Source organism: Micromys minutus (assembly GCF_963924665.1).
Source record: "Micromys minutus genome assembly, chromosome: 6".
NCBI lineage: Eukaryota > Metazoa > Chordata > Mammalia > Rodentia > Muridae > Micromys > Micromys minutus.
This window is the reverse complement of record NC_137975.1, coordinates 45,651,660-45,679,402: the sequence shown is the minus strand read 5'-3', so window position 1 is coordinate 45,679,402 and position 27,743 is coordinate 45,651,660. Positions and strand designations below refer to the sequence as shown.

At 35.5% G+C, this 27,743-nt stretch overlaps 1 protein-coding gene across 1 annotated transcript in view; it reads left to right on the top strand.

Moving 5' to 3' along the window:
- The window catches only part of PLXDC2 (plexin domain containing 2), a 351,096-nt gene that overhangs the window by 253,984 nt on the left and 69,369 nt on the right, over positions 1-27,743 (top strand). Inside the window, exons 5-7 of the mRNA XM_080917571.1 lie at positions 439-561; positions 7,301-7,419; positions 21,226-21,325. Coding sequence (XP_080773697.1) covers positions 439-561; positions 7,301-7,419; positions 21,226-21,325 — 342 coding nt within the window. The remainder of the gene's footprint in view (positions 1-438; positions 562-7,300; positions 7,420-21,225; positions 21,326-27,743) is intronic.

Sequence of the window (27,743 nt, the reverse complement as noted above, 5' to 3'; positions counted from 1 at the left end):
GCAGTAGCAAGAGCAACAACAAACCAACCCACAAATAAATGTTGTAAAAATAAATTCACCTATAAAAGTGCTTGCATGTCAGGTTAAAATGAGATATTGGGGGCTGGAGAAATGGCTCAGTGTTTAAAAGCACTGGCTGCACTGTCAGAGGTCCTGAATTCAATTCTCAGCAACCACAAGTTGGATCACAATCATCTGTAATGAGATCTGATGCCCTCTTCTGGCATACACGCATTAAACTTTTTTACCCTGTCTTTATACTAACAAATGTTATAAGAATTTTTACTTTATTTAGAAAATGTGTTGTCAATCAGACACTAAGTGTATTTGTTACCTGAATGTATCTACAAAAGTATGACCACAATTGAATCGTAGCTGTTTTGGTTATAATTTTATCTGGTAATCTTTTTAAACAAATTTTCTGTTTTCTCATTATAGGTTTCATATACACTGGAGAAGTTGTACATCGCATGCTAACAGCTACACAATATATAGCCCCTTTAATGGCAAATTTTGATCCCAGTGTATCCAGAAATTCAACCGTAAGATATTTTGATAATGGTATGTATTGTTTGCCTTGTTTGTGTTGAATGCATTTTAAAAAAAGAAAAAAAAAAAAAAAAAAAAAAAAAAACAGAAGCAAAACAAAACCCAGCAAACACAACAAGCCCAAGCACCAGATTCTTAACCTTTTTTAAGAGAATTTTCTGTATACCCAGTTTGTAAATATAGCACATGTGCTCAATACTACACCGTATTCTTAACACTGTTAAATGTTTGATTGTTAAAAGTGAAGTAAGTGGGCACACAGCTGTTCACTCACTCACTCTTTCATTCAGAAAATGATTGTTCATATCACAAGAAAATACATGAGTGGTTCTAGAGAGAACTTCCCACAAATCATCTCTATTTGATGCTATTTGTCATAAATTCTTCCTATTATTAATATCTAGCTAAGTATAAATTTAAATACTAATCAACCTCAGTTAAAGGAAAACTTGAAATTATATTGGTGCAAGTCAATTTGGGCAAGTCACGCATCAATATGCTGAACTCACAATGCCAAACTATGTCGGAGGCATTTATATATGAAATTGGTCAGTTTAAGATATAACAGGCCTCCTGCCAGCATTCTAAACCCTGTATTTCTTTGGAGAACCTCTAAAGTGTCTTAGTCACTGTTTCTTTCTTTTTTTCTTTTTTTTTTCCTTTAAAGAGAAACCATGACCACAGCATCTCTTATAAGAAAGATAATTTTAATTGGGGCTGGCTCACAATTCCAAGGCTCAATCCATTATTATGATAGCAGAGAGCCTGGTGACAGGCCTGATGGCAGAGTAGTTGAGAGCTACATCCTCTAAGTGGATGGGAAGGACACTGGGGTTGGCATGGGCTTTTGAAATTGCAAAGCTTATTCTCCATGACATAGGCACTTTCATAAAGCCAAATTTCCTAATCCTTGTAATCCTTTCAAAGAATACCACTTCATGGTTACTAAGCATTCAAATATGCAAAAGCCTTTGGGGCCATTCTTATTCAAACTATTTCATTCCATATTCTGCTCTCTTCTTCCCATTGGCTTTTAGCCATACAATAATGCAAACATGTATTTAGTCCAACTTTAGATGTCCCTAGATTGCTGAAAAGGTCTAAGTCCAAAGTATCTTTTGAGATTCCTGCCAAGTTCTGTTCCTTCCTGTGGTTAGGACTTGAGCCTGTTGTTTAGTTGCATTTGTATCCGTGATTGTTCACTGAGACTGTTGCTTAGTTACATTTGTATCAGTGATTGTTTACTGAGACTGTTGTTTAGTTACATTTGTATCCGTGATTGTTCACTGAGACTGTTGTTTAGTTACATTTGTATCAGCTTCTCTTGTTCACTGTGTACTTCATTGCTTAAGCTTTTTTAAAATTTCTCTTAAAGATTTTGTCTCCTTGAACACAGTACATAGTTCCAATAGACTTCTTGTCATTTCTTACCTCTTCAAACCCTATATTTTATATTTCTCTTTTCCTATCTTGTTCTCTTTCTTACAGATCTAAATAAGAGCGATTTTTAAGAATCACATGACATAGTCAATATTTGGCTGACTTGAAATCTTCTCTGCAAGTGTCATCAATCCAGATCTCTTCAGTTTAGCCTCAGGGAGATTTTGGGGGACAAGAACAGAAAGCAGGCATGTTCTTCCCCAAATATCATGAGAACAGTTGGTTACCACTGCATACATGATTAGGAAAAAAGCCTATAATGTATTGTGAAATATCATTAAGATTCTAATAAGAGACTTTAGGTCTTAGAACCATAAATGAATATTTACTTTTTGAAAGGCATAACTTTGGGTAAGAGAATGGCATTTCAGGCAAAAAAATTTCTAACCAAAGTAATACATTTAAAATTTTTTTTCTAGACTATTTAAAATATAAACTAATATGTTTCCTCTAATGACGAGTTTGTCCTTTTGTGAAAAATATTTTTTCTCATGTAATATACCTGAATATAATTTTGGTCCCTTTATTCCTCCCCAGATTTTCCCATTTCATCTACCTTTTTATTTTATAGACAATGGAACAAAGACAGGGGAGAAATATGGTTAATGGTGCAGGCAAACTATGGACCTGGGTAGTAGTTTTTGAGGGCAATTACAATCTTTGTTGTCAGAATATCAGCAGTCCAGTCTAAAACGTCAAACCCAGATCAGTAGCAGCAGTGCAGCATAATTGACAAACACCAAGTACACATTAGTGGCAGTGACTCGATCTAGAAGAAACCACAAGGCAGGACCAAATTGGCATGAGTCCACCAAAATGGCATGCAACAGTCAGAATACCACAAGAAGTTCTTTGGTTTGTTTTTCTCTATGAAGGCATGACAAGCAATGATCAGTGAAGACCAACTAAGAGTTGCAAGATGAACCAATACAGGAAAGAGTATCATTCTTTGTCTGTTGTGTTCTACTTATACTCTTTCCAAGCACATGTCCTCTCACATGCCTGCTTTAGCAAAACATCCTCTCATAAGACGGCTTCCAGATAAACATCGTTGATATAACTGAGTCTCCAACGAAACCAGACATGTTGACTTCAGTTTTCCATGCTTAAATATCTTCAAAAACTCAGGTCAGGGGGGGTCACAATGGGAAGTAGAGCTCTCAGCTCTCTGAACAATATTTTGGGTTCTTTAGCAGCTGATGATTTTCTTTCACTCCACCACTGTTCAATGTGATGAGCAAAAAGCAAGTCATAAATAACACCTATACTCACCTGTCTACCATTATTGTTCAACTTCCTCACTGTTTATTAAAATTTGAAACTTGAAGCCTTGGTCCTCCAGTAAACTAACTAATAAAATATTAGCAAATTTTAACACTTCAAGGACAATGTTATACTAAAATTATTTCCATTAATATTATACAGAACAAACAAACAAAAACAACCACTCTGTCATTTTATGAAATAAAATGCTTTTTTTCACCCATTGCTAACAGTATGTTAGAAACATCTTCACACTGGAGAGGTGGACCAGCCATTAAAGGCTAGGCTCACAGGCAAAAATATAAGAAATACCTTCACCAGAATTTTCACTGAAATACTAATGTATATTCACCTCTCCTTTTCACAAAAAATATGAAGCCATTGTCTTGTAACAAGTCATAAAGCCCTTGAAGATAGTAAGTATCATTCCCACATTATAGGAGAGAAAGCAGCTGTATGCAGGTGAATTGTGTTCCCATTTGGAAGGAGAGATTTGCAGACAGTAATGGTCTACTTTTACCTGTACCGTAGACTACAGCAGAAGGTACAAAAGCAATGCTTGAGTGAAGTAGATGTGGCACACATGATCAGAAGAGTCTGGCACATGTAAAATTATTGAACATGTAATGCTTTTAACTATCAGTGTCTTTCAATATTTTCCAGATTCAAAGTGTAATATCATAGACACAGTGATATTTATACCAAAGAGAGCTATGGCCTCTACCCATGAAAGCACTGAGTATTTTCTATGGTTAAAAGTTCCAGGGTCAAGTTTAACAAAGTTTTGGTGTTATTTCTAAAATTGTATCTGAATAGAAACATATTCCTATTTCTGTAACATCCTTTAAAAGTTTCAGTTATTCAAAATACTTAAAGTAACAAGACTATTTTAAAATGCCATATATTTCTAGACTTATTACTAATGCCAGAGCAAATGCTATTAATTCTGCCAAAAGGTAATGATTTCTAAAAATCAGAAAGAAGGTACATTTTGCCAATGTGTACATTTTATTCATCTAGTTCTGTTCCATTTGGTACAGCTTTTTTTTTTTTTTTTTGCCCCCCCAAACATTTGTCTCCAGGCCTCTGAACCTATACTCTCTGTCACATAGATTTTGTTTGGTTTTCATGGAATTGATATTTTAAAAACAAACTCTAATTCAATTATCACCACCCCACCTCATTCTTATAGCCAAGTATCTTCTCTTAGGCCTTTATCACATTCCTGCTAACTATTCTACTCAAGTATATCTGGCTAGTCTTCTTTATCAAGCCAATGTCTACTAACTACATGAATTCCTTTCTTATATCTTGGTCTTTGCTGCTATACCTGTTGACTCTGCAGACCAGAATATAGGCTGTGTGAACCACCATGACTGGGGATAAGGTGGCAGGAATGAGGGAAGCATTATCCGGGAAGCAAGCTGAGTTGCCTATGGAGAGTAGGCAGGACACACAGAGTTATAAGGCTCTGTATGAGAAGTATCATCCTCTGACCTTCGGTATCCCTTGGGAATTTGCAATATGTACATACTATTGCTCTACCTAGTGACCCACACATGTAATCTTAGCTACCAGGAAAGCCAAGATCATAACCTGCAAAAGATATAGCATGAGTTCAAAGCTAGCCACCGTAAGCAACATAATAAAACCATGTCTCAAAAGAAGTAAAAAGAAGTGAAATTTGAAAACCAAAGAACTGAACAAATTGCTTAAAGTCACTGGCATAGAGTTAAAAACCTGGTTCAGAATGCTAAGCTGACACAATTGGGAGCACAGGAGCTGTAGAACCAGATTTATAGGATCAAAGGTGAAAATAAATAGCCAGATGCTCTGAGACTCATGAAACCACATCTTAGGGTTTCCCTCCTTTCATAAGGATTTGCCTGACACTCAAAACTTTCATGTGACATGTTATCTCTTGAGTACCTTTGAAATAAAGATACAATTTGACTCCTCCCTTTAGAAAGTCAATTCTGTAGGCTAGGTAAAAATCTATATTTAAAAATAATTCTAAAGTGATATTGATATGGGTGATTCAAGCATTACTCTATCAGTTCTGATGTAAAGGATCTTTCATTCATTTGTTAGATACTAGGTGAGAGCATATATGCATACATGTGTATATTATATCTATTATAAAATATAATCACACATATGATATCTACACAGGTAGATTTAAACAAACATAAAAACCAACATTTAGAGCTAAACGAAGGTCTTAGCTGTTCATGGTCAATTTAAAAGAAGCATGATGTCCACAAAATGAAAACATGAGTTTTCATTGGTGACCAGAGTATCTATTACTGTTTCAAATTCATGTTCTGCTTCCACAGTTTTATCGTAAACAAGAAAATATTGAGGAAGCAGAGTGAGACGTACACCAAAGCAACATCAGCCTGTGTCCTTCTACAGGCTTCTGGACTCCATAAGCTGCTCCTCAAAGCATCAAAGATGGGAATTCAGACACAGTTCATCAAGGGGGAGCGGTCTCATTGTTTGTTAAAGAGACTTTTTAAATAGGAGAGTAAAATTACATCTTCCAAAAGACATTGTTATGTTTTTTATATGTGACCCTTGCTTTTGTGAAGGTGTTCTTTCTCAGCATTTGTCTAAAGTAAAATCTATTCAGTCCACCATGCTGTTTAGAAAATGGTTCATGGAATCTAAGGAGGTAATATCTATTAACACTAATAAAATTGTTAAGGAAAATTTCACCATGCTGAGCAGGAGCTACATTAACCTCAGTATAAGCTTAGGGTATTTATTTGTTTGTTTGTGGAGAATAGACCCTGTGTGGGATATTAGTAGAAATTTTTATTCTGAATCTAATTATAGTGAAATTTGCAGAAGTACAGATTGTTCGATGCATCTTAAGATAAAAGACTTGTGACTGTCCTCAGAGTCAAGGTAACGGATATCAGTGACAGTGTATGAAATTGTTCTTGGGTGAAGGAGACTGGAGAGATGTAATATGTGAAGGCAATACACAATCCCTAACTGAATCATTTATATAAAAAGGTACCCTAATTTCACAAAAGTCCAAGGATTGAATGGTAGTAATATGCTGTCTTTTTTATTTGTCTATTTTTGTTTCCTTGTATTTTAAATTAACGTTGGATGCTGTAATCAGATCTCACTATATGGGGGGGGGGCAGAATCTAGAAAAAAAGGCAACAGGATGTCTCAAAAGGAGGGGTGGGGAATTTCATTTGAGGTTTAAAATATTCTCAGTAGAAATTTAAAGGAATCTTTAAAGTTCTAAAGGAAGGGAGAGGACTTCTCCATGGGATTCTATCTTCTCAAGTGTGCAGAGGAGTAAAGGGAGCCCTGGCTGCTTTTCCTGATAACAGAATTCCTTGTGCAGGTTTGAGTGCTGCAGGGTTCAGAAGGTGGGCTAAAAGTCAGCACCCTTGTGCACCAAACTCCTCTCCTTCCATTCCTTAGGGTAGCTATGCATCCTCAGGCTGGTTTTCTGTAGGCTGTCCTAGAAGATAGGTTCTTCCCAAGTGATCAGCATCAAAATTGGACAGCTTGACTGCCCCACCTCTAACAACCAGAATGCTCACCAGATTCAGATGTTCTTTCTTTCTGAGAGAGAGATTCTTGTAATGGCCCTGGCTGTCCTGAAACTTATTCTATAACCCAGCCTGGCCTCCAAATTATAAAGACCCACCTGCCTATCCCTCCTGAGTGTGTGGATTAAAGTGGTGTACCACCACTGCTCAGCAAACTCAGCTCTTTTATCAAATATTCAAAGTACACTCAATCTTTGAGAAAGAGAGAGAGAGAGAGAGAGAGAGAGAGAGAGAGAGAGAGAGAGAGAGAGAGTAAGAGAGAAAGAGAGAGAGAGAGAGAGAGAGAGAGAGAGAGAGAGAGAGAGAGAGAACCAAATGGTATTTGGAAACAGCATTTCAATTATCCATTTAAATCTGAAGTAGCACAATGTCCTGATATGACAGGTAGATAAGTGTACACATCGCTGCTCTTCCAGAATTGAGACATCTATTTTTCTCCTGTGTTTCTTCTTTATTCTGTTGGGTTACAGGCACAGCTCTTGTTGTCCAGTGGGACCATGTCCACCTGCAGGATAACTACAACCTGGGAAGCTTCACATTCCAGGCGACACTCCTCATAGACGGGCGTATCATCTTCGGATACAAAGAAGTAAGTGACATATTGAAGGTGGTGACGCAACCCATTGTTCATGCCTATAACCTATAATATTGAAATATTATTGACACTAACTTCTGATCATTTTTTTTTAAGATTTATTTATTTTATGTATGTGCATACACTGTCACTGTCTTTAGACACTCCTGAAGAGGGCATCGGATCCTATTACAGATATTTGTGAGCTACCATGTGGTTGCTGGGAATTGAGCCCATGACCTCTTAAGGAGCAGTCAGTGCTCTTAGCCACTGAGCCATCTCTCCAGCCTCCTGATCATTTTCTTACTTATAGTTTTTTTTTTTTTTGCTGAACAAAGTAACCTTTGGGGGGGTGGAAACTAAGCACTCTGGGTTAACATGGTAATGCTTCTTTTGTTTTGTATTCTGATATCATCAGCTTATGACCCATAAAATTATGAAATTATTGTTAAGTATAATATAAAATAAGTAAAAAAGAATGATTATTTTAAAGGACTTTTTTTATTCTTATATGGGTATTTACAATTTTAGGTTTGGTAGAGGTTTGACATGTGATTTCTTATTTTTCTCTGGTTCCTAAATACTAGTTAACATGAAAATGTTTGATTTTAATATTGAGTTCGAGGAAAGTAATGCCTATGATTTTCTGGCTAATATTCACTAAAATCTAATAGAATCTTACTGACCAGGAGAGCAGGAGAATTTAAAATTATTTCTTATTCCGTATATACAAACTGACGAAGAATGATAATTTATAAAATTAAATTAAAATAATAGTGCATTTGATTTCAAACTTTGTTGACAGTATAAGGAAGATTTACTAAAGGAAGAATATATAAAAAATAACAAGAACTACACATGCAGTTTTTAAGGCTGTAGTAGTTACTGGAGTAATTCTGAACTGTAATAATTACTGGGCATGTTTGTAACATAGTTACTGTGTTTCTTTAATACAATATTGTATTCTGACATCATTAACATCATGACATATAATTTATAAAATTATTGAATATTTTATAGTATTATAAGAAATAACTAAGAAAGAATAATTACTGTAAGAGACTTTCTTATCCATAAGTTATTTTAAATTCACAGATTTTTTTTAAAAAGAATTTCTGATTTTCACAGGTATAATAATAAAGAAAGGGTTCATGGTGGACATCCTTTCTGAAATCTGTCTATGCGGTGATGTAGGCACTATGAAACTTCACCTAAATGCAGTAACTTTTAAAAAGCTAACAGTTGTTAACAGTTACTTTCATTATTTGTATAAGATTTTTCACTCAGAACTTTATTTCCTCGGGGCACTCTGCAGATGGAGAAAGATAGGGATGTGCCTTGTTCTACATTGCTTTGTCCAGGGCTAGCTGTAGGGCTGGCTTTTCTATCATTGCCCAGTGTACGCTTATGGTACCTTCCCTTGAAGATGGAAATAGTTCTCTGAGAAGAGTTTCTAGAATAGAATAGCCTCATTCATTCCCAGAGGTTATTGTGTCCTAAGGGACTTGCTGAAATGTCAGCATAACATAGAGAAATGTTTTTTTGATAGTTTTAATTACCACTGTTGGTTTAAACTGTTTCTGGAAAGATTGGGGTCAGTAAGTCTGATGTCTCACCCATACCCACCATCAACATTGTCAAAACAGAAATTTGTCCTTTTTTCCAGCCTTATTCTCTTAGCTGTTATGATCAAAATTGCCCTGTTTCTTTCCACAGTCCTTAAGGACTGTCTCACACTACAGAGTTCAAGCCAGTTCTTTTGTTCCTTCTCTGTTCTCAGTTGGCATTTCAGAATGTTTTTCATATTTGTCCATTTTAATCAAGAAAAAATTTCCCATTGTGGTTTTCCTGGATTCTCATGGGGACTTTTAAGCTGACAAACAACTCAGTGTTGCCTGACCTCCTGGACTGTGGCAATGTCTCTCTACTCTTTCCTGTCGACAGAGTCTACAGATCTCTAATTATTCTTTGCTTTCCTATCCTTTTTTTCAGAAAGCAGGTTCTCTCTTTTTATTTCAGATGACTTCCGCTTATTTTCTAAGTTGATGCAGCTTACTACTAGAATGTATGTGTAGCATAACCAAAGACCGAAGTCCCATCCTCAGAAACACAGACACACAACACACACACACACACACACACACACACACACACACACACATGATTTCTCTGAATTTCTTTTTGAATATTTTGTGAAATAAGAGTCCCTTTTTAAAGCTTAGAAGATGGATCAACTGGTAAACTTCTTGCTTTGCAAGCATGAGGATATGAGTTCAATTCCCTAGAACTCCTGTTAGAAACAAAAATGGCATGGTAGTATATACTTGAAACTCTAAGACTAGGGACCTGGAGACAGATGACTTTCTAGAGCTCACTGTCTAACCGACCTAGTTTAGTTGACAAGCTCTCAAACAGTGAGAGACCAACACTAGAACATGAGGTAGGTTATCCATTAAGCATGACATCTGAGCATGATCTTTGACCATCACATATATTTGTAAAGGAGTCTCCCTCCCCTCCCTTTCCACACACACAATGTCCCTCTAAATGGGAATAGCAACTAGATGTTCTTTTCACTTCCAAGGAAAATATTTTAAGATCAGATGACAACAAAAAATAGTACTCTTCAAACTATATCATCCTATAGGAAGTTCATTTACATGAAGTGTTCAGGTGTTCAACAGTGATACCTCATCATATTCTGTAGCGCCCGAGCACTAACACAGAGGTGAACGATGAATGCTGTCAGTTGATGAAAGGATATAATATATGATGATTTTATAGGAAATCAAACCAAATGAAGAGCTTAAATGATTTGATTAGACATAGGATTAATTAAAGCATAATTTAGCATTATTAAGAATTAATTAAGATGCTTTATTTGATGTTCTTAGCCTCTTGATCTTTTTCTTTCCCAAGGAGGCTATACGTAGACAACTTATAAACAAAGTGATTTGTGTTTTCAATAAATTCTTCTTGATATCTGCAGTTTAGTCATTTTTTTTATTACGTTATACTCAATAGTACAAATACAAGAATAATCAAAAGAGATATTCCAGCTAGTCTGTGAAGCCAGAACTGAAACGATAGACAATGAAAATAATAAAATGCTGTGTATTTTTCCAGAATTGAGAACAGATATTGTAAAGAGAGAAGTAATTACAAATCACTCTGCCCAGGATTGTTCTTTACAAACTGAGGACAACTTTGCTTGATTTTACTATGTGTGGAGTAAGGGGGGGGGGAAGGAAAAGATTCCTTACATAAATCCACCAATGATAAACCTAGTCATATTGCAAGTTACAACAAACCCTGCATGTCATGCAATAAATTTCATTTCCCTTGCTCCTCTGAGTATATATGCTACTAACATGTTTTTAGTTACATTCACATACCAGTCACCCATACCAACCTCTCAAATGTCCCTGCCATTCTGTCAAGCTTCCAAATATTCATTTTTCCACCAGCATTCATTTTTTCATAGTACTGAGAAGGAATTATCAAGAATTTCCACTTCCAGAAATCATCTTGCTTCTGCTCAGATCGCAGGAGAGGATGCTGCCTTTACCTAAACTACAGATGGGTATGGATTTGCTCATGGCTCTCACTGGTTCTTTAGCAGTGTCAAGCTGTCTTCTACAGCTGTACTGTTAATAGCAGCCTAAATTCCTAGAGTTTTCATTTTTCTGAGGGGGAAGACTTGTGTTATTCAACAGAAGGTTCGAAATCTTGTTTTGAGTAAGAACCAGGTTCTTATTGTCACCACTTTGCTTATATTAGCTAGCATCAAAACAATTTACTTGGGGTGAAACCAAATCAGGGAGAATAATTATTTTACAGATTTTCAAAAATTGAATATTTTTTTAAAATTTCAGATACTAAACCCTGTCCTGGTTTCACCTCCAGAAACCCCCTATCTCATTCTCCCTCCCCCTTCTATGAGGGTACTCCTCCACCCACCCACCTAGCCACTCTCTCCTGCCTCCCAGTATTAGCATTCCTCTACACTGGGACACTGAGCCTTGACAGGACCAAGGGCCTCTCTGCCCATTGATGCCCAGTAAGACTATCCTCTGCTACATATATGGCTAGATGGTGGTTTAGTCCCTGGGAGCTCAGGGGAATCAGGTTGGTTGATATTGATGTTCTTGAAATTTCATTTCTCCCAAGTAATCATGTTCCCCTTTTCCCCTCCCTCTTGCATCTCCTAAGCAGGTGAAGCCCAGAGGGCCAGATGAATAAATGGAAATATGCAACTTTAAGGAGGTGGGAGTTAAGGGCACCCTCTAGTATGTACCAGAGGAAGAAACCAGGAAGTGAGACACTCTTAGAACTCAGTATGGGTGACCTTAGCCAAAATGCCCAACAGTGAGAGAAATTTACCTAACTAGCCCTTGAGACACTTGAGGGCCCCCTGGAGTGGGGAGACCTGGGGGGTTGGGAGGGGATAGGGCAGGCCAGGGGACAGGAGGAGGAGGAATAAGATGAGGAACTGTCAAAGGGTGGACCAGAATGGAAATAAAGAATGGACTATAAAAAAAAGATTAAATATTAAGTCTTTAAAAAATTCCTCAGATTACCAAGCACTGCTTGCTGTACTCTATCTTTCAATCTTTCATGAATGTTTTGACTTCTACCAACTACAAATTAAGAATCTAACAAACCATTTCTTTCAACATATAAGTAACATCCTCTTGATAGTTTGTAACTTAATCCAGTATCTGTTTTCTTCTGAAGTTATTTGTATCATCTTTCCTGATTTCTGGCTTCCTAAATTTTTGTCAGTCATGTTTTCTTATACACTAAGTAATTTCTGATCAAATGATAGACTTTGTTTACATGATACTAAGAGCCATGTTTAAGATTATAATGTTTTGTATAGGGAATATTTACTTTCCTGAGGGTCAGACAGATTGTTCTCTCTCTCTCTCTCTCTCTCTCTCTCTCTCTCTCTCTCTCTCTCTCTCTCTCTCTCTCTCTCTGTCTGTCTCTGGCAGATTGATTCAAAGTTGAAGTAGTTTCTATATGCCAGGCATTGTCCTGTATGCTTAAAGTGATAACATGTCTCTCAGGAATAAATAAGAGATATCTACATTTATTGATAGGAAAACAACCTTAAATGTTCAGAAATGTTATATAACTTTTCCATATTTTGAAACAAAACTTTAACAGAAGAAACATACCTTGAAATTTATAGCTCTAAGTGCAGGGCCTCGCTCACTTTGTTATCCTCAACTGGTTTTTCTACTTAATTATTTTCAACTTAGAGACACAGTAACAGTACTAAAAGTAGCTTGCCTTTCCACAGCCTTTAGTCCATCACTTACTCTTAGGGTTCAATGAGAAAAACATGCACATAGATTAAGTACATCTCTTCTTAGATATGGTAAAGTTGGAAAATCAAGTATCTATCTCTTGTTCTGAAAATTGCTAGCTATAACTCTAAATCCCAGAATTGTTACTTATTATTAGTACCTCTTTGGAAAGAAGGATTGTTTGATTATGACTGGTATGAACTGAAATTTGGAGTATATTGAAGCCTTCTGTCTCAGCAGCTGATACAACACTCAGCCCCTCATACCCCACTTTAGTTTAGAAGGCTTTTTCCTCGCCTGCTTCATCTCTTAACTAGAACATGAGCTAGAAAATAAATTAGGAAACAATGTGATTATTTATTATGAATTATAGACTTGATTATTTCTACTTGGTAAATTCATTTATGGGATAACGTTGGCCACTGGGTTATTGTAGTGCACTTGATTAAATGCCACACCCATGGATGTTACAGTAATAGATTGCCACACAGACTAGAAAGAAGACCATTGCAACAGTTTTTGTCAACAGCAGATTTTAGAGGAGGTTCACTAAGGAGATAAGTGTCTGTTAAGTGATACTACTTCCAATCTCTCCTACCATTGAAGAATTGAAAACTGATACTCCTCAGGGTAGCTTTGACCACCCCTTTGAAGGAAAGCATAGTTAATTAATAATTCAAGAAGACCATCCAGTTCTGGGTTTCAGAGAATCCCTCTTGTAGTTATTTTTTTCCTTTTTGGACTATTTCACTTCTTTTAGCTATAATGACCCTTCATGAATGGCTATAGCCTGAAAACCTTAAGGATGAAGAGTTGCTGAATTGTAAAAATCATGAGAAAAAAATATACAGAAGCCTAAAAATTCTTGATAGTTAGATTGTTATCATTTATCTATAAAGTGTTTGTCTTCTATTTTGGTTGCTCTATGAATCAAAATGTTTATAAATATAAATTATATACATTATGTCATGTACATATACATATATATATAAAACCAACAAGCTAGAAATGTAAGTAGAAAAGTGATATGCATGTAATATTACTTATGACATATATACATGACAGACAGCATAAATATAAAATATATAGATATATATGCACATGCATACATATGTATATATGCATATATATAACACATGTGTATATGTAAGATATATGCATATATATATAATGTCTATGCATGTGTGTGTCAGTATGTAGATGTAGTTCAATGCTTAGATAGCTAAGAATGCATAAAGGCTAATGCAAACCTCATTATGAAATATGTAGAAGGAACATATTGACAAAGGTGATTCTCTGAAATTTAAATAAATACAAACTATTTCTATTGCTTTATTAGGATCCCATTATTCATATATTTGGATACATGTTTTTTGTTATCCACATAGGAAATTCTCTAATGTCTTAACTTCCTCTTACCACTTCAAATGTAAGAAAATGATGAGATATTCTGATAACAAATGCTTTGGGTAAAATATATAATGAAATAAAACAGCAAAATGGGGAAGAATAATTAACAACATAAAAAAAATCATTTTAGAGCCAAGTTATCTCTTCTAGTGATGGCCATGCTGTGTGTGTTTGTGTGTGTGTGTGTGTGTGTGTGTGTGCGCGCGCGTGCGTGTGCGTGCTCGCGTGCGATCGCTTGCTTCTTTTGTTAATTGTGGTTTCTATTTAGTGTTTTATGACAGGGAGGGAATGTTATTTCTTAAGGCACTTTTCTTGCCAATTATCAGTCCTTATCTACTCTCCCTGCCCTGATGTTCCACAACCAGAGAGCTCCTGGGTTCTTATAGTTAAAATTATGAGTCATTCCACCTCCCTCCTCAAATGTGAGGTATAGAGTTCTCTGATTTATCCTCAGACTATGTGTCAGCAAGATCCTTTATCTGGCTTTCTTCCAAAATGAAATACCCATCTTAGTGTGAGTGTCCTGAGGTAGGTGAAACAGAGTTTGTCATATGTGCACCTGCTTCCTTTATTTTGCATGAAGTTGTATCATTTATATACCAGTTCAAGAGTATGCACCCTTTAAATTGGATGTTGCATTGATTGTCTGTAAATATTATGATGCATAAAGAATGGATGAAGTTTGTTACCAACATATAAATATTAAAACATTTAAAATTAAAATAATCACAGGTGAAACCCAGGAATCACGGGGCATAGATTTCCATATTGCAAAATAGAGAGAAATATGCACATCCCATGTTTCTCTTTATGATTTCTTCTTTATTGCACAAAGTCCACAATAGCTTGTGTAGAAATAGACTTGAGACCCACTTTCATTAAAGAGATTGATTTTATTTATCAGCTTCATTTGTTCATTTATTTTCAGAATTTTTTTTAACAGAATATGGCTTTGGCATGGGTCATTCTTTTTGTTGCTTTGGTTGGTTGATTTGGTTCTGTTTGGTATCTTGTTTGATAATGCAAAGCAAACTCATATGCATGCTTTTCCCACCCCAGCTCTTCTTTAGCTGGAATCTACCCCTATATTGTGCTATAAACTCATCTTTAAATTATAAAACATTTTACTTTCACTTGGCCAAATTTATTGATGATCTGTGTAATTATAAGTTAAAAAGAATTATAATATTTGCATCAATCATTAATAATATTCAGGAAATCAAAAGAATGTATTATAAAACTTACATAAATTCTCTTCTTTTTAAATATAGTTATAGGGAACTATCCATCACTTTTTCTTCCACTCCGGGTAATATTTTGTGAAGAGCTAAGAGAGTTTGAATATTTGTGCATGAATGTGTGTATGCATGCACATATGTGTGTGTTAGATTTCCTACTGAATAGGAAAATTTGATTTTTCATTCTAGGAAAATAAGGTAGAAAATGAAAGGTTCATATGCATAAAATGTTAAAATAAAAAGGTCAGGTTTGGTGGGCTCCTCTGTTGATGTTTCTTATAATAAATTACTAGGTATGCTGTTGCTGATTAGCAAATGGACAAAACTTACTTTCCAGTCACTGTTTTCATTTCTGATAGTCACCCTTCAGAACACACACTTTGCAGTCAAGCTCTGGATGAGATACAGAGCAGCCCATAAGACAGATAGCAGCGTACACAATGGAAGCAAGTGGATCTTTTGGTGAGGCTTACAGGACACACTAAAGAACAGGAAAAGGAAAATTCCATGACCTCTGATTCTGTAGGACTATGTTATCTACATGATACTGAGACCTTTGATAAAAGTCCCAGGTCGTGGGAACAGTGTGGAGCCTCTGTGTCCAGAAGAGTAACATTGTACATTAGAAAATAGGATGTATTTTGTTTTTAAATCATTTTTAAGGACAGGATATTCTGTTCCAGAAGTGTTTACTCTGATTTCCTTGTCATAATTGTGTTTAGTGTCAGCCATTCCTGGCTTCTCCTCTTACCTTATCCCAATATGTTGTTATTAGGAAGCCTGCATTAAATCATACACTTTTTGTGACTTGTCAAATTGAGAAAAATAATTCAATATGTTAAAAAGAATGAGGGCCCATGAATGCTTGGGGGAGTCAAAATAGAAACACATTGAGTGGCAATATCCCATTGTATGAAATATGTGCATATAAAGCCACATCTCTGGAATTTAACCTTCACATCACACAAACACACATTTCCTACTTGTTTATTTCAATCATTAAAAAACAACTAGCATAGACACTTGAATACAACAGAGTCACATATCTATGTAAGATCAATACTTCATGTGGAGATTTCATAATGCTGCCTAAATGTGACTGACCCAAGACGTATTTTGAGGATCAATAAAAGTGTGTATATAAAAATGGTTAAGAATATAGTTCTTCTGAAGTTTTCAAAGCGATTGAGAATTTTGACAACTTTTTTATGGATTTGCTGACTTGTGGTCTTCAAATCTTAACTCTAGGTTGTAGAATATTATGATAATAAAACATTTTCCTGAAAATGTACACTAGTAAAGCTACACACACACACACACACACACACACACACACACACACACACACACAGGCCACCACTACCACCACCACCACTAGAGTGTGATTACCAGTTTTATATCAGTAAAACAACAAGGGAATCTACATGCGTTTATTTTATGCTGTTACTCAGCTCAGCCATATTCTTTGTCCTTAGCCAAAGTCATAATCATTAGTATTAAGACGTAAAATATACACCAAAAGCAAAGAGAGAAAAAAGCCTATGGGAATACCAAGCAGATAGATACACATTTATTACAACATGAAGCATCTCAGAAAGGCTGCACAGTTTAATCTTTTGTTCATTAATCTCTGATAACATTAGGTATTTAATTCAATTGGCAAAGACATTTTTTTTCAAGACCTGGACAGTTATAATTTTATCAAAAGGCTTGAGTGGCTTCTAGGAAAATGTAGGAAATAGAAACTCCTTGTACATTTTCATTTAATATCTAATCAGAGCAAATCATCAAAATGCAAGTACTCCTAGCATCTTATGCTATGACACATAATGGGGGTCAGCCGTAATGCCATAAACTCACTGTCCCTTACCCCCCTTTTCTCTGGCTCCTGAACCTCTGCACCTTTCCTCCCTGATTGTTACAGCTGCCAGAGTACTCGGAACAACCAGAGGACTTTCTTCTTATTCGCTCCAGTGTGATCCTCTTCCTGAAGCTGGACAGTATAACATCCCCAACAACACACAACACTCAGACTTCCTTGACACTGACATCAAACTTCTGGTGCCAAGTTTAATCTCATTTCTCTCACTCCCCTTATGAAGTTTATTATGAGAGTGATATGAATATAGTTTATCAAGGATTTCTCCTTTGGCATATATAACCTAGTCTGGAGCAGCTTACACCACTGTGATGCTCTCCCAGTGACCTTCATTGTCTTCCTTTTGCCTAGACAGTGTTGATTCTATAACAGACACCATGTTCACTTTCATTTTACAAATGTAAAGAAGTTCCATTATTTTGTGTAAAGCTCTCTAAATCTTTCCTGGTCACTTTGTGTTTGGTTCTTGCAGTTGGATTAATTGAGGAGGGTAGATTTTGCTTGTTTTCATTTTCCCTTATTGAGAGGTCATTTTATGTCATCCAGGAGAGTCTTGAACATTCAGTCCTCCTATCTTTATCTCTCAAATTCAGGAATTACAGATGTGCACTACCATTTGCCCCCAAATCATTCTGAAATTTTGGAAACTTAATCTCCTAGTGGTAGATTTGTGTCCTTTTGAGATTACTCTCTCACTCTCCTTTCCTGGATTCCTTTCTCTGCAACAGTCATAAGGGGAACTCTTAATTTACTAAAACTACCAAAAGCAGCTCACTCAAGCAGGCTTCTCTACCAAGAACTGTTTCACTTGCCAAGTCATTTTCATTTTTTCAATTTCTGATGTGAAGTCATCTAATTAGGGACAACTTCAATCCTCCTTGTAAAGGGAAGTCAGACCACGCTCACCTTAAATGTGTCATTAAATAGGATTCCTAGTGTGTCAGTATTAGCTGGGAGATTGAGCAGCAGTGGGCTAGTCAAGGATGAACTCTTCTGGAAAACAAAGAAGCAAAACAAAGCAAAACAACAAATCATACCTTCTTCTATTTTGATTACATCATAAATGAACAACATAACCTTTCCAGGCAGTGGCAAGGACCAAGAAAGGAACTAAAAATTCTACTAGCAGTGTTTTTACTTATTTGCTTTGGTCATTTGAGAAGTTACATAGAGTAAAAAGATGTTACGAAGTCAGAAAGCAAGAAATATGGACAAAGGAAGATTTTAAATGGGCCCATGAGTATAATTAGTTCTACTATAGGCAAAAGCACCAAAGAAGAAGAAGATACACATAGAGGTAAAATAAAAAGGAGGAAAGGAAAGAGAAATAGAAATTTCTATTTCTATAGAAAAATAATAGAAAAATAATAGAAAAAACTATTAAAAATTTAAATAGCGTGAGCTGGGGAAGAGATGAGAAAGAGGTAGAAAAGTTGGAATGTATAATCTAGGATGATTTCTTAGAAGAGTACAGGAGCTAAGACCTAACATGGTCTCCTGTGTATACACAGTATGCATTAAAATATAGCAGGGTCATTCAGTTGATGGCTTTATTAAATTCCATCCTGAAAATAGCATGAACACCACAGAATTATCTGTTACTGTATCCTATAATTCAATAGTGTTGGAGACTGGAAAAAAAATGACAAATGCCATCAATGAAACTTCAATGATAATTTTAAACTCTTGGTTAAAATATAATTTTGCAGAGAAATCTTGATTGTATGCCTATAGGCTTTTTTCTCTCTATTGTGTTGGGAGTTTATTTTAAATACCAGTAACATTATGGTAGTTCAAAACCTGGAATATAAAATTTGTACTAATACAAGGTGTATGTCAGTCAACTTTTTATTACTATTAAAAAAGACCTGACATGAGCAACTTTTAGAGAAAAGTGGGTTAGTTTGACTCTCTGTTTTATAGATCATATTTTAGTATTATGTACTCCCAGATACTTTCAAACTCGTAATGTATTCCTCAAATGACCTCTAACTTCTAATTCTCCTGCCTCCACCTCTACCATGCTAGATTAAAACATAAATCACCATGCTCTTTATTTTGGTATTGATAATTGAAATGTGCAAGGACTCCATGCATGCCAGGCAATCCTTCAACCAATGTAGCTATGTCCTCAGTCTCTTATTAATTGTTCCAACCCAAAATTAGGTAAAATCTTTGCCTTTGATTTCTGATGTAGGTTCTATATATAGTGCTTGGGAAAACATGGTAGAGCTAAAACAAGCAAACAAATAACCAACTACTTTATTAGCCAGACAACAAAAAAAAAGAGGAACATTTCTCCTTGAAGAGAACACCAAAATTACCTACCCATTGAGCTTTACCTCATCTCAAAGACTAATCACTTTGTGAAAGTAACACACTGGTGACTAGCCTATGACATGTAGTATTTTGGGGCATATAAAATTCAATTTGTCAGAATGTCCATGAAAGAAAAGTGATACATTAATACAGAGCACTTATTTCTAAGTCACAAAATGAAATATATCACCTTACCTTGTTATGATGGGAAGACTGTTATAAAATTTGTAGCACTCCACTTTCACTTAGAGAATGGAACAATGTAACTGAAACAATGTGAATGGGAAATGCCATTTCCAGCAATGATTTCAAAATGATTCCACAACATTCTCAAATAAAATCATCATCAAGTTCAACAAAATACCCTTTTTACAACTCCTGGATGTCACAGGAATGAATAAAAATCGTTCCTCCAATTCAGTTTTCTTTCTTCATATTGCTATGCTGTTTACAATGTCTATACAATAACTTCAAATTAAATATGTGCATCTGTGGTGTGTTTGTGTGTGTGTGTGTGTGTGTGTGTGTGTGTGTGTGTGTTCCACAGCATATATGTAAAATCATTTGATAACTTCAAAGTGTCTCTTCTCTCCTTTTGAAGACAGGTCTCTTGTCTCCTGTGCATCCTGCTTGCTTGTTCTAGGAGTGCTAAGTAAAGATTTGTACCATTGTGTAAAGGGCTTTACATGGGTTCTGGAGATGAAACCCAGACTATCAAAGACCAAATGCATTTACCCAACCCCTCAGATAATTCGGCATTGATTTGTCCACAGATGGCCCCAGTCTCTTTGTTCTTGAAAATTTTTGGTGCATTTCTCTTTCTCTTTTTATCCACTGACATTTTAGTTATTGAATGTGGGTTTATTTCTGGTTTTCTATGTGTAAAACTAGTAATAAAGATAGTGAACCTGGTCAGTGGAACCTTCCTAAATCCGTGAGAAAAGCAACAAAAGGGTTCTAATTTGGAACCAATAAATAATATCTCATGTATAATCAATGTGTCCTGGGCTTTCAGATGAAAGTATTTTTGTGCCATATCATGGTCTTTAACCTCCTTAAAATTCAGTTTTAGACTACAACCTGTATCACGTTATAAGTTTCCCTAGGCACTTCCATCAAGGCAGCTACCAGTATTATACCTGATTTACTTAACTATTTGTTTAACCAGCCATGCAATATGTGACTAATGTAATCCTCAGCGATGGTGTGATTAAATACATGTTATGCAATATTCTTATTTTTATGGGACTTCGTGTTTATAGACTTATAAACAAGAGTTTAAAAACTTCATAAAATTTAATATAGTATAAAATTATGTATGAAAAAAAATAAAAAGAAGAAAGAATTTCTCTTACATAAATTAAAGCCAGTACAAGTCATAGTGTACTTAGCAACTAACAGTTATATTTCTGAAAATCTATTTCAATTACTATCAATTTACCAAACACATGATCAGACACTTTCTTTTTGCTGTATCTCATAGATAGCATTAAAGGGATGTGAATCGAGACAATATGGTTATTTTCTGTGCTATTCCATGTTTGTTCTCTAGTTGCTCTTCTCTATTGGTTTTATTTTATTCAGTAAGTGTGACAAATACTCCCCTATGCCGGAGTACCATTATTATCTAATACAGAGACATCTTCTGTTTCTTTTCTAGATCCCTGTCTTGGTCACACAGATAAGCTCCACCAACCATCCAGTGAAAGTTGGATTGTCTGATGCATTTGTTGTCGTCCACAGGATCCAGCAAATACCCAGTAGGTAGAAGAAGGGTAATTAAGAGTTGATTCTATTCTGGGGGTCAATTCTAAGAGCAATGACTCAAACAGATGAAAACCTCACTAAGCTAACTGCTACTTGTTAATTCTATTATGTGATTTATATTTAAAACACTTTTTTTTGTTTGTCTATCTCCATTTCTACTGAATTGATCAACTTGGAGAAAAAGACAAAACAAGGTCTATTCAAAGATATTTAACTGGCTGTTTTAGGGCACTTTGGCATATATGGTATGGTAGAAAGGGCTCTCTAACAATGGCAGCAGTAGCGGCAGTAAGATGACTGTAACACAATGACAGTTATTTACTTAACAGTCCTACGGCATCCCACAGTTATTTATCATTTTTAATAATTTCAATGAGAAGAAATTGTTTTTGCCATTTTATAGCTAACATATTTTATCAAACCAGGGAATTTAATTTAAGGAAATAAATATATAAATGTCACTGTATCTACCCGAGAAGACATATTCCTCTTTTTGATTCATTCTTGGTTCTATTTATGCAAATAAAAATGTTGCTAGGAATGTACTTAGGAGGAAAACATGTTCTTAACATGAGCAGAGACTCTGAGTTCGTCAAAGCAAGAAAAAGCAAAGAGAATGTTTTGTGTTGGCTGATTTTCGTGTGGTTCTGACCATCTTCTGAATGTTCTGACTTTTAAATCTCCCCTACTTTACTGCCAAAATAATCCTGAGAAATCCTTTGGGGTACAAATCTTGAGAATATTTGTTTGCTCCCTTAAGCATATTTACTTAAATCGAAGGGTAATAGTAAAGTTCATTTAAAAAATAGATCATATACTTGCCCATTTTCAAATCTTTCCTTTATTTCATTAGACTTGATTTAACACATATATACACTGCTTGGAACAGACTTCAGATGATTCTGTTTAACTATGTCATCTCTCAATGGTGTGGAAACTATACTTTCCAGAGTTTAGGTATGACGGCTAACATTCAAGGGTTCTCTTGGAACAAGATGGCTTTCTTTTCTTAAGAAATGAAGAGAATGAATACCCTCCATCAACTGTCTCCTTGTTATCTCAGAGGCTGCAATAGGCAATATTCAAAGAAAAATTTTAAATCAAAGCAGATTTTTCAGAAAATTAATTGCACAGAGAAAAAAAAGATAGATTAATGTGTGCAACATAAAGACTTCCTGATAGAACTCTAAAGTAGAGACCAAGCCCAAGAAAGTCAAGGTTGCCACTGTTGGAGGAGTGTCTGCATGTTCTTCTCAGGGGAATAAATCAGGCATGACTAGAGTCAATTATCCAACAACAACAAAACAAATACAGTACTAGCTTTGGTGAATTTGCTTTTTCCTTCCATCGGTGGAAGGGGCATTATGTACCTTTAGCTCTGATTGCACTGTATCCCACACTGCCACTCTGGTACACTGCTTTAGACAGAGTTCACCCACCCAAAACAAGATAATATTTATATGCTAGAAAAGTCTTTTAATATGCGACATTGTGCTTGTGTTTTCCCTGATTATACAGTTGTGCTTGGAATTCAGACTCCTAAAATGTGATATAAGAATTATGCTCAGGCTGTAAAGAGGTAATTTTAAGGGAAAAAATTCTCTGAAATACAAATTGCATTAAATAAACTGGTCAAATCCATGTGAATCTTGAGAACGGATTGTGTATGCTGCTAGGACTCAGTATTCACTTCACAAACATTGCCAAGATTTTGAGTTCAGAACCAATCTATCTCCCAGCAGCTGCTTGCTTGGAATGGCACCCACAGCTCTTGTTGATTATTCATTTCTCAGGAAAAAATGTTAGCCCTAAAGAAATGGAGTCTCTAGTGCTCCCCTCCTGGTGCTACAGCAGGCCATACTTAAATATGGGAATTGATGTATTCTGCTGGAAAGTCATCCCAGAGACAATAAAATGTTACTTTCTTCAAGAATGTGTCCACATGTTCCAGAGTGCACCAGTCTATCATATAAGCTCCTGTATAAGAAAAGCATAGTTCCATTTAATGATCAGCTTAAAGAGAAAATAAATGTATATATTTAATGTCAGAATATAGAAAATACAAGGTTTCTGTAATACAAGGTATGAGCCCCTCCTCAACCCTCTAATTCTAAGAAATAAGATCATTTTTAGACACTCATTATTTATTGCTACTATTTAAGCCCCTTGCAAAAATCATGTTAGAAATTCTCACTATTGGGAACAGTCCCTGTGTGGATTTTGTTCCTGTTCTTCTCACTGAGTGTATTTTGAGAAAACAATTATTAAATCAAGTAATGGGTAATTTGTTTCATTTCATAGTTATGTTAGCTCTAGTGATTGCTCATAGATGTGGCTTCTCATGTTAACGTGTGTTAATGGCATCCACTGACTTCTCTCTCCACCCAGTTAGTTATTCCAATGTTCAATTTTAACCTCGAGGTGCTGACTGACCTTCTTCATCCAGCCTCACTGACCACTGTGCTTATCAAGGAATTCATTTCCCGAAATAGAAGTAGAAAATACATAGTGCTATGTGGTTCACTAAAAACAAAATAAAAACAAAGGAACTTATAACTGTGAAACTTATTTCAACACACAAATACAATCTTAGCAAGGAAGCTTAAGTGTATGGCTGCTGACCTGACAGAAGAAGCTCTATCACCAGCAATGAGAGAGGCAGTTTACAAGTTTCTTAGGATATTTCCATCTAGGCTTCTCCTTGACATTATTTATCATTTTCATATGTCCAACTCTTTCTCATCATTGATTCCTATGCCAAATGTCTTGACCCTGCCCATGCAATATTCCTTTATTCTATTATCATATTGCACATCTCAATGGATACTTTGTTGTGTCCAGAAAAAGAATTTCAATTAATTTGTATTGGAAAATACCTTAGAAGCCCATACCTTGTATTTGAGCTCAGGCAGACATTCATTCGTGCTCATTTTGACGCAGGATCGGTGTTTTTTTCACATTTGCAGACAGGACAGCTGTTCCAAGGAGTTAGTCAAGGTTATGTAGAGGAGAGTTAGCTTTTATTCCCCAGGAAATGCTAGCAGAACAGCACACTGACCCAGCACACTTCCTTTCTTGTTCATCAGGTTCTACACGTGGCCATGAGCTTATTATGTAAATGTGACAAAGGTACACATCAACTTTGACTACTAAACCTGAAACACTAAATTTTAAATTATACTTATATAATCTTAAGTTAAAGAACAGCATGTGACAATTGGCTGCCATACTAGACATGGCAAAACTGCCATATACAAAACTTTTAGAAATATTATTTTCACTTTTAATGTAATTTAGGAATTAAATATGATTAAAAATAAATTTTTAAGTTTGTGTTCCCATTCAATTGTAAAACATAATTATAAAAATAATTTGTAAGTTTGATTTGAAGATAGGGTGCAGTCATTTGTAATTTAAAAATTATAACTTTTGATGTAAGATGAAAACACAAACAATTGTGTGATTTTTTTCTAAATTATTTTACAGTGCTTATGTTTCAAATGCTTCAGGAAGGACCTAATTTATTATTTTCAAAGTATTCAGTCCTTTCATTCACTTAGGTCAGATCAGCCTATAAATCTCTAGTGAATGGTTTAAGTTGATCTTCATTCTCTGCAAATGCAAATCCTCTCAAAATTATTCATCTGTAGAATGTGAAATTGCTTCCCTTTGCAGCACTATCCTTCTAGCTGCTTTGCTTCTCAGGCCTTTGGTACCTCACCAAAGGCTCAATGAAAGGATGAATAAAAAGCATGCTCTCTATTGTAAAAACACCCTCTTATTAAAGGCCTTGTGCAAAATGATATTTGAATTTGAGCTATACATTATTTTTATAATAAAACCTATTTTTATTAATTTATTTATGTTATAAAATACTATTATAGCTCACAAAATTTGTTACATAATAATATATAATGAATACACATTTTTTTCCCTGTTCTTTTTTTTTTTCTAAGAAAAGGACTGAGGCTTCCACATTTTGGCCTTCCTTCTTTTTGAGCTTCATAAGGTCTGTTAATTCATACATTATTAACATTCTTTATTTAATTGGTCTTGATTTGATTTTTCAAAATGTGTTTAGATGACTGTGGTGTTGTTTGTGATGTGTGTGTGTGTGCGTGTTTATACATACACACATATACATACATACATACACATGTACACATACATATATATCATATACATATATATTTGTTAGGGTGTCTCTGTGTGTGAGTGTATGTGTGTTTGTATGAAAGTGTCCATCTGTGAGTGTATGCATGTATGAGTGAATATGTATAAGAAAATATATTTTGTGCTAGAGAATGTGTGTTTGAGTAGGTGTGTGTTTCTGTCTACAGTAGGAAAAAGCATACTGTTACATATCTCAGTGCGCCCATACAGAGACCATAGCAGGAGAAGACTCTGTGGGTCCTCCTCTGTCATGTTTTTCCTTATTACTATGAGTCTATCACTGAACCACAGATTTTGTATTTCCTATAGGTTAGTTAGTCAGGAGCTTGGGATTTGCCTGTCTCTTCACTTCCTAGAAAGTCTAGTGAACAGCTACGTCCAGCCATTTGCTGAGTGATGTGGATTCAGACTTATCTTTTGTGAATTGGGCAAGTGTTCATGTGCTATCCAATCTCCTAGCCCACAGAAGTAAATTTTTTTTAAAAAAGACTCAGAATACTTTGGATATTAGAATACTTTAATGCATAAAGGTTAAACACTGAGACCTTTTGTAGAAATGCCATGAACAGGAAACTTCTCCCCCAGGAACTCTCGTTAAGCTATTTTATTTAATTCTTATGTTATCACTGACTTCATCTGAGTTTACATATGTCAAGGAAACCCAAAGTTTTTACCTATTTAATTCTTTTATTTATTCACAGTAGCTAGTTTGTGTTGTTTATAATATAAAATTCTAATTGCCACATAAACTATTTTAACACAAGGTTAAGGTGCAGGAAATTTTAAGTTCCTTTGCTCAATGCATACTTGCTGGATGCTTAATAAGACATAATTAATTGATGTAAGCAAGCCAGGGTGAACATAAAGTATTTTTATAGCACTCACCCAATGAATGAAGAGCTTATCTTTGCAGACCCTTCTCAGTAACTGCATTATTCCTTAAAACAAGGGGCGTATGTTCAAAATCAATCTTTCCTGAAATTTGCTACCCAGTTAGAATTGAGTTTGTTTGTTAAATTATAACTTGGTGCTATATTTTTTCCCTTTTCTATTTTTTATTTGCCTCAATTTTTGCAGCCATTTTAATTGCTTCCCTCACCTATTACATAGAAAATGTTTGTTTTATTACAACTCCCTACTATGCAAGGAAAATTGTAATTTTAGCCAGCTGGGTTACCTGCACTTATAAACATGCTAACGTGTTAATTTTCCCAACTGAATTTTGATATTAAAAACCTGTTTTGCAGTACCGTTTGGACCACTGCAGTGTAGGCCTGACATCTAAATGATCGAGCCCTAAGTGCTATGCACTGTTTCCACTGCACGTGTTTTATTCAACACTGGATTCTATGGTTGAATCAAAATCATGCTCTGTTCCACTAATTTCCATTTCACAAAGCCATCCTCTATTTTTTCCTCAGACTCTGAAAGAAATAAGATAATTAATGGCATGAGACTTAATAACTAATGACATGAGATTTAATGACATGAAATTTAATACGATCACAAGTTGGCATTACATAACCTTTCTCGAAGTCTTGGGAACAGGGAGGTGCTCTCTCCTGGAGAACCATGTTAGACACAGGCTGTGAGGATGCCACACAGTCCCCCTCTCTCAACCTTGATTCTAGTTATCTGGGCAGATGAGCCCTGAAGGGAGCCAGGAAACGAAGAATGTTTGTGCATTCGTCAGGTGGTTGAGAAACAAAAGGGAAGCGAATGTGGTTATTTTTCTATTATTTCCTTTACCCGTGAGAAATTAACTGATGACATATGACCCTTAGGCTTATGCAGTGTCCTGAATCTTGCAAAGCAGTGAGAGAATAGTGAAGAACCCGAGGTGAGGTAGAGATGAGCTCTTCGTAACCGTCCAAGTCTATGCTGTTTTATTTAATGTTTGACTGACATTTTCTGGAAGGACAACAGAATTAGAAGAAAAAAAAATGTAGCTAACACTTAAAATGTCTTTCAGTATGCCACATTTTGTAACACCTAATTCCCTAAGTCTCTTCGGATGGGAAACTTCTAACTGTAGAAATAATATCCTGTTTTTCGTTTTTGAGTACTTTCCTTGGGTCTTCGTGTTGTGCACAAGCCTTGTAATGTACAGCATGTACTGTTTACACGTCCTCAGTAGCTGGTGCTGCGGGCTGGGATCAATTTGGACTAGAAAAAAACTATGATATAATTATTTTCAGCCAGTCATTAAACACGGGCAATGCAAATAAGAAAATGGTG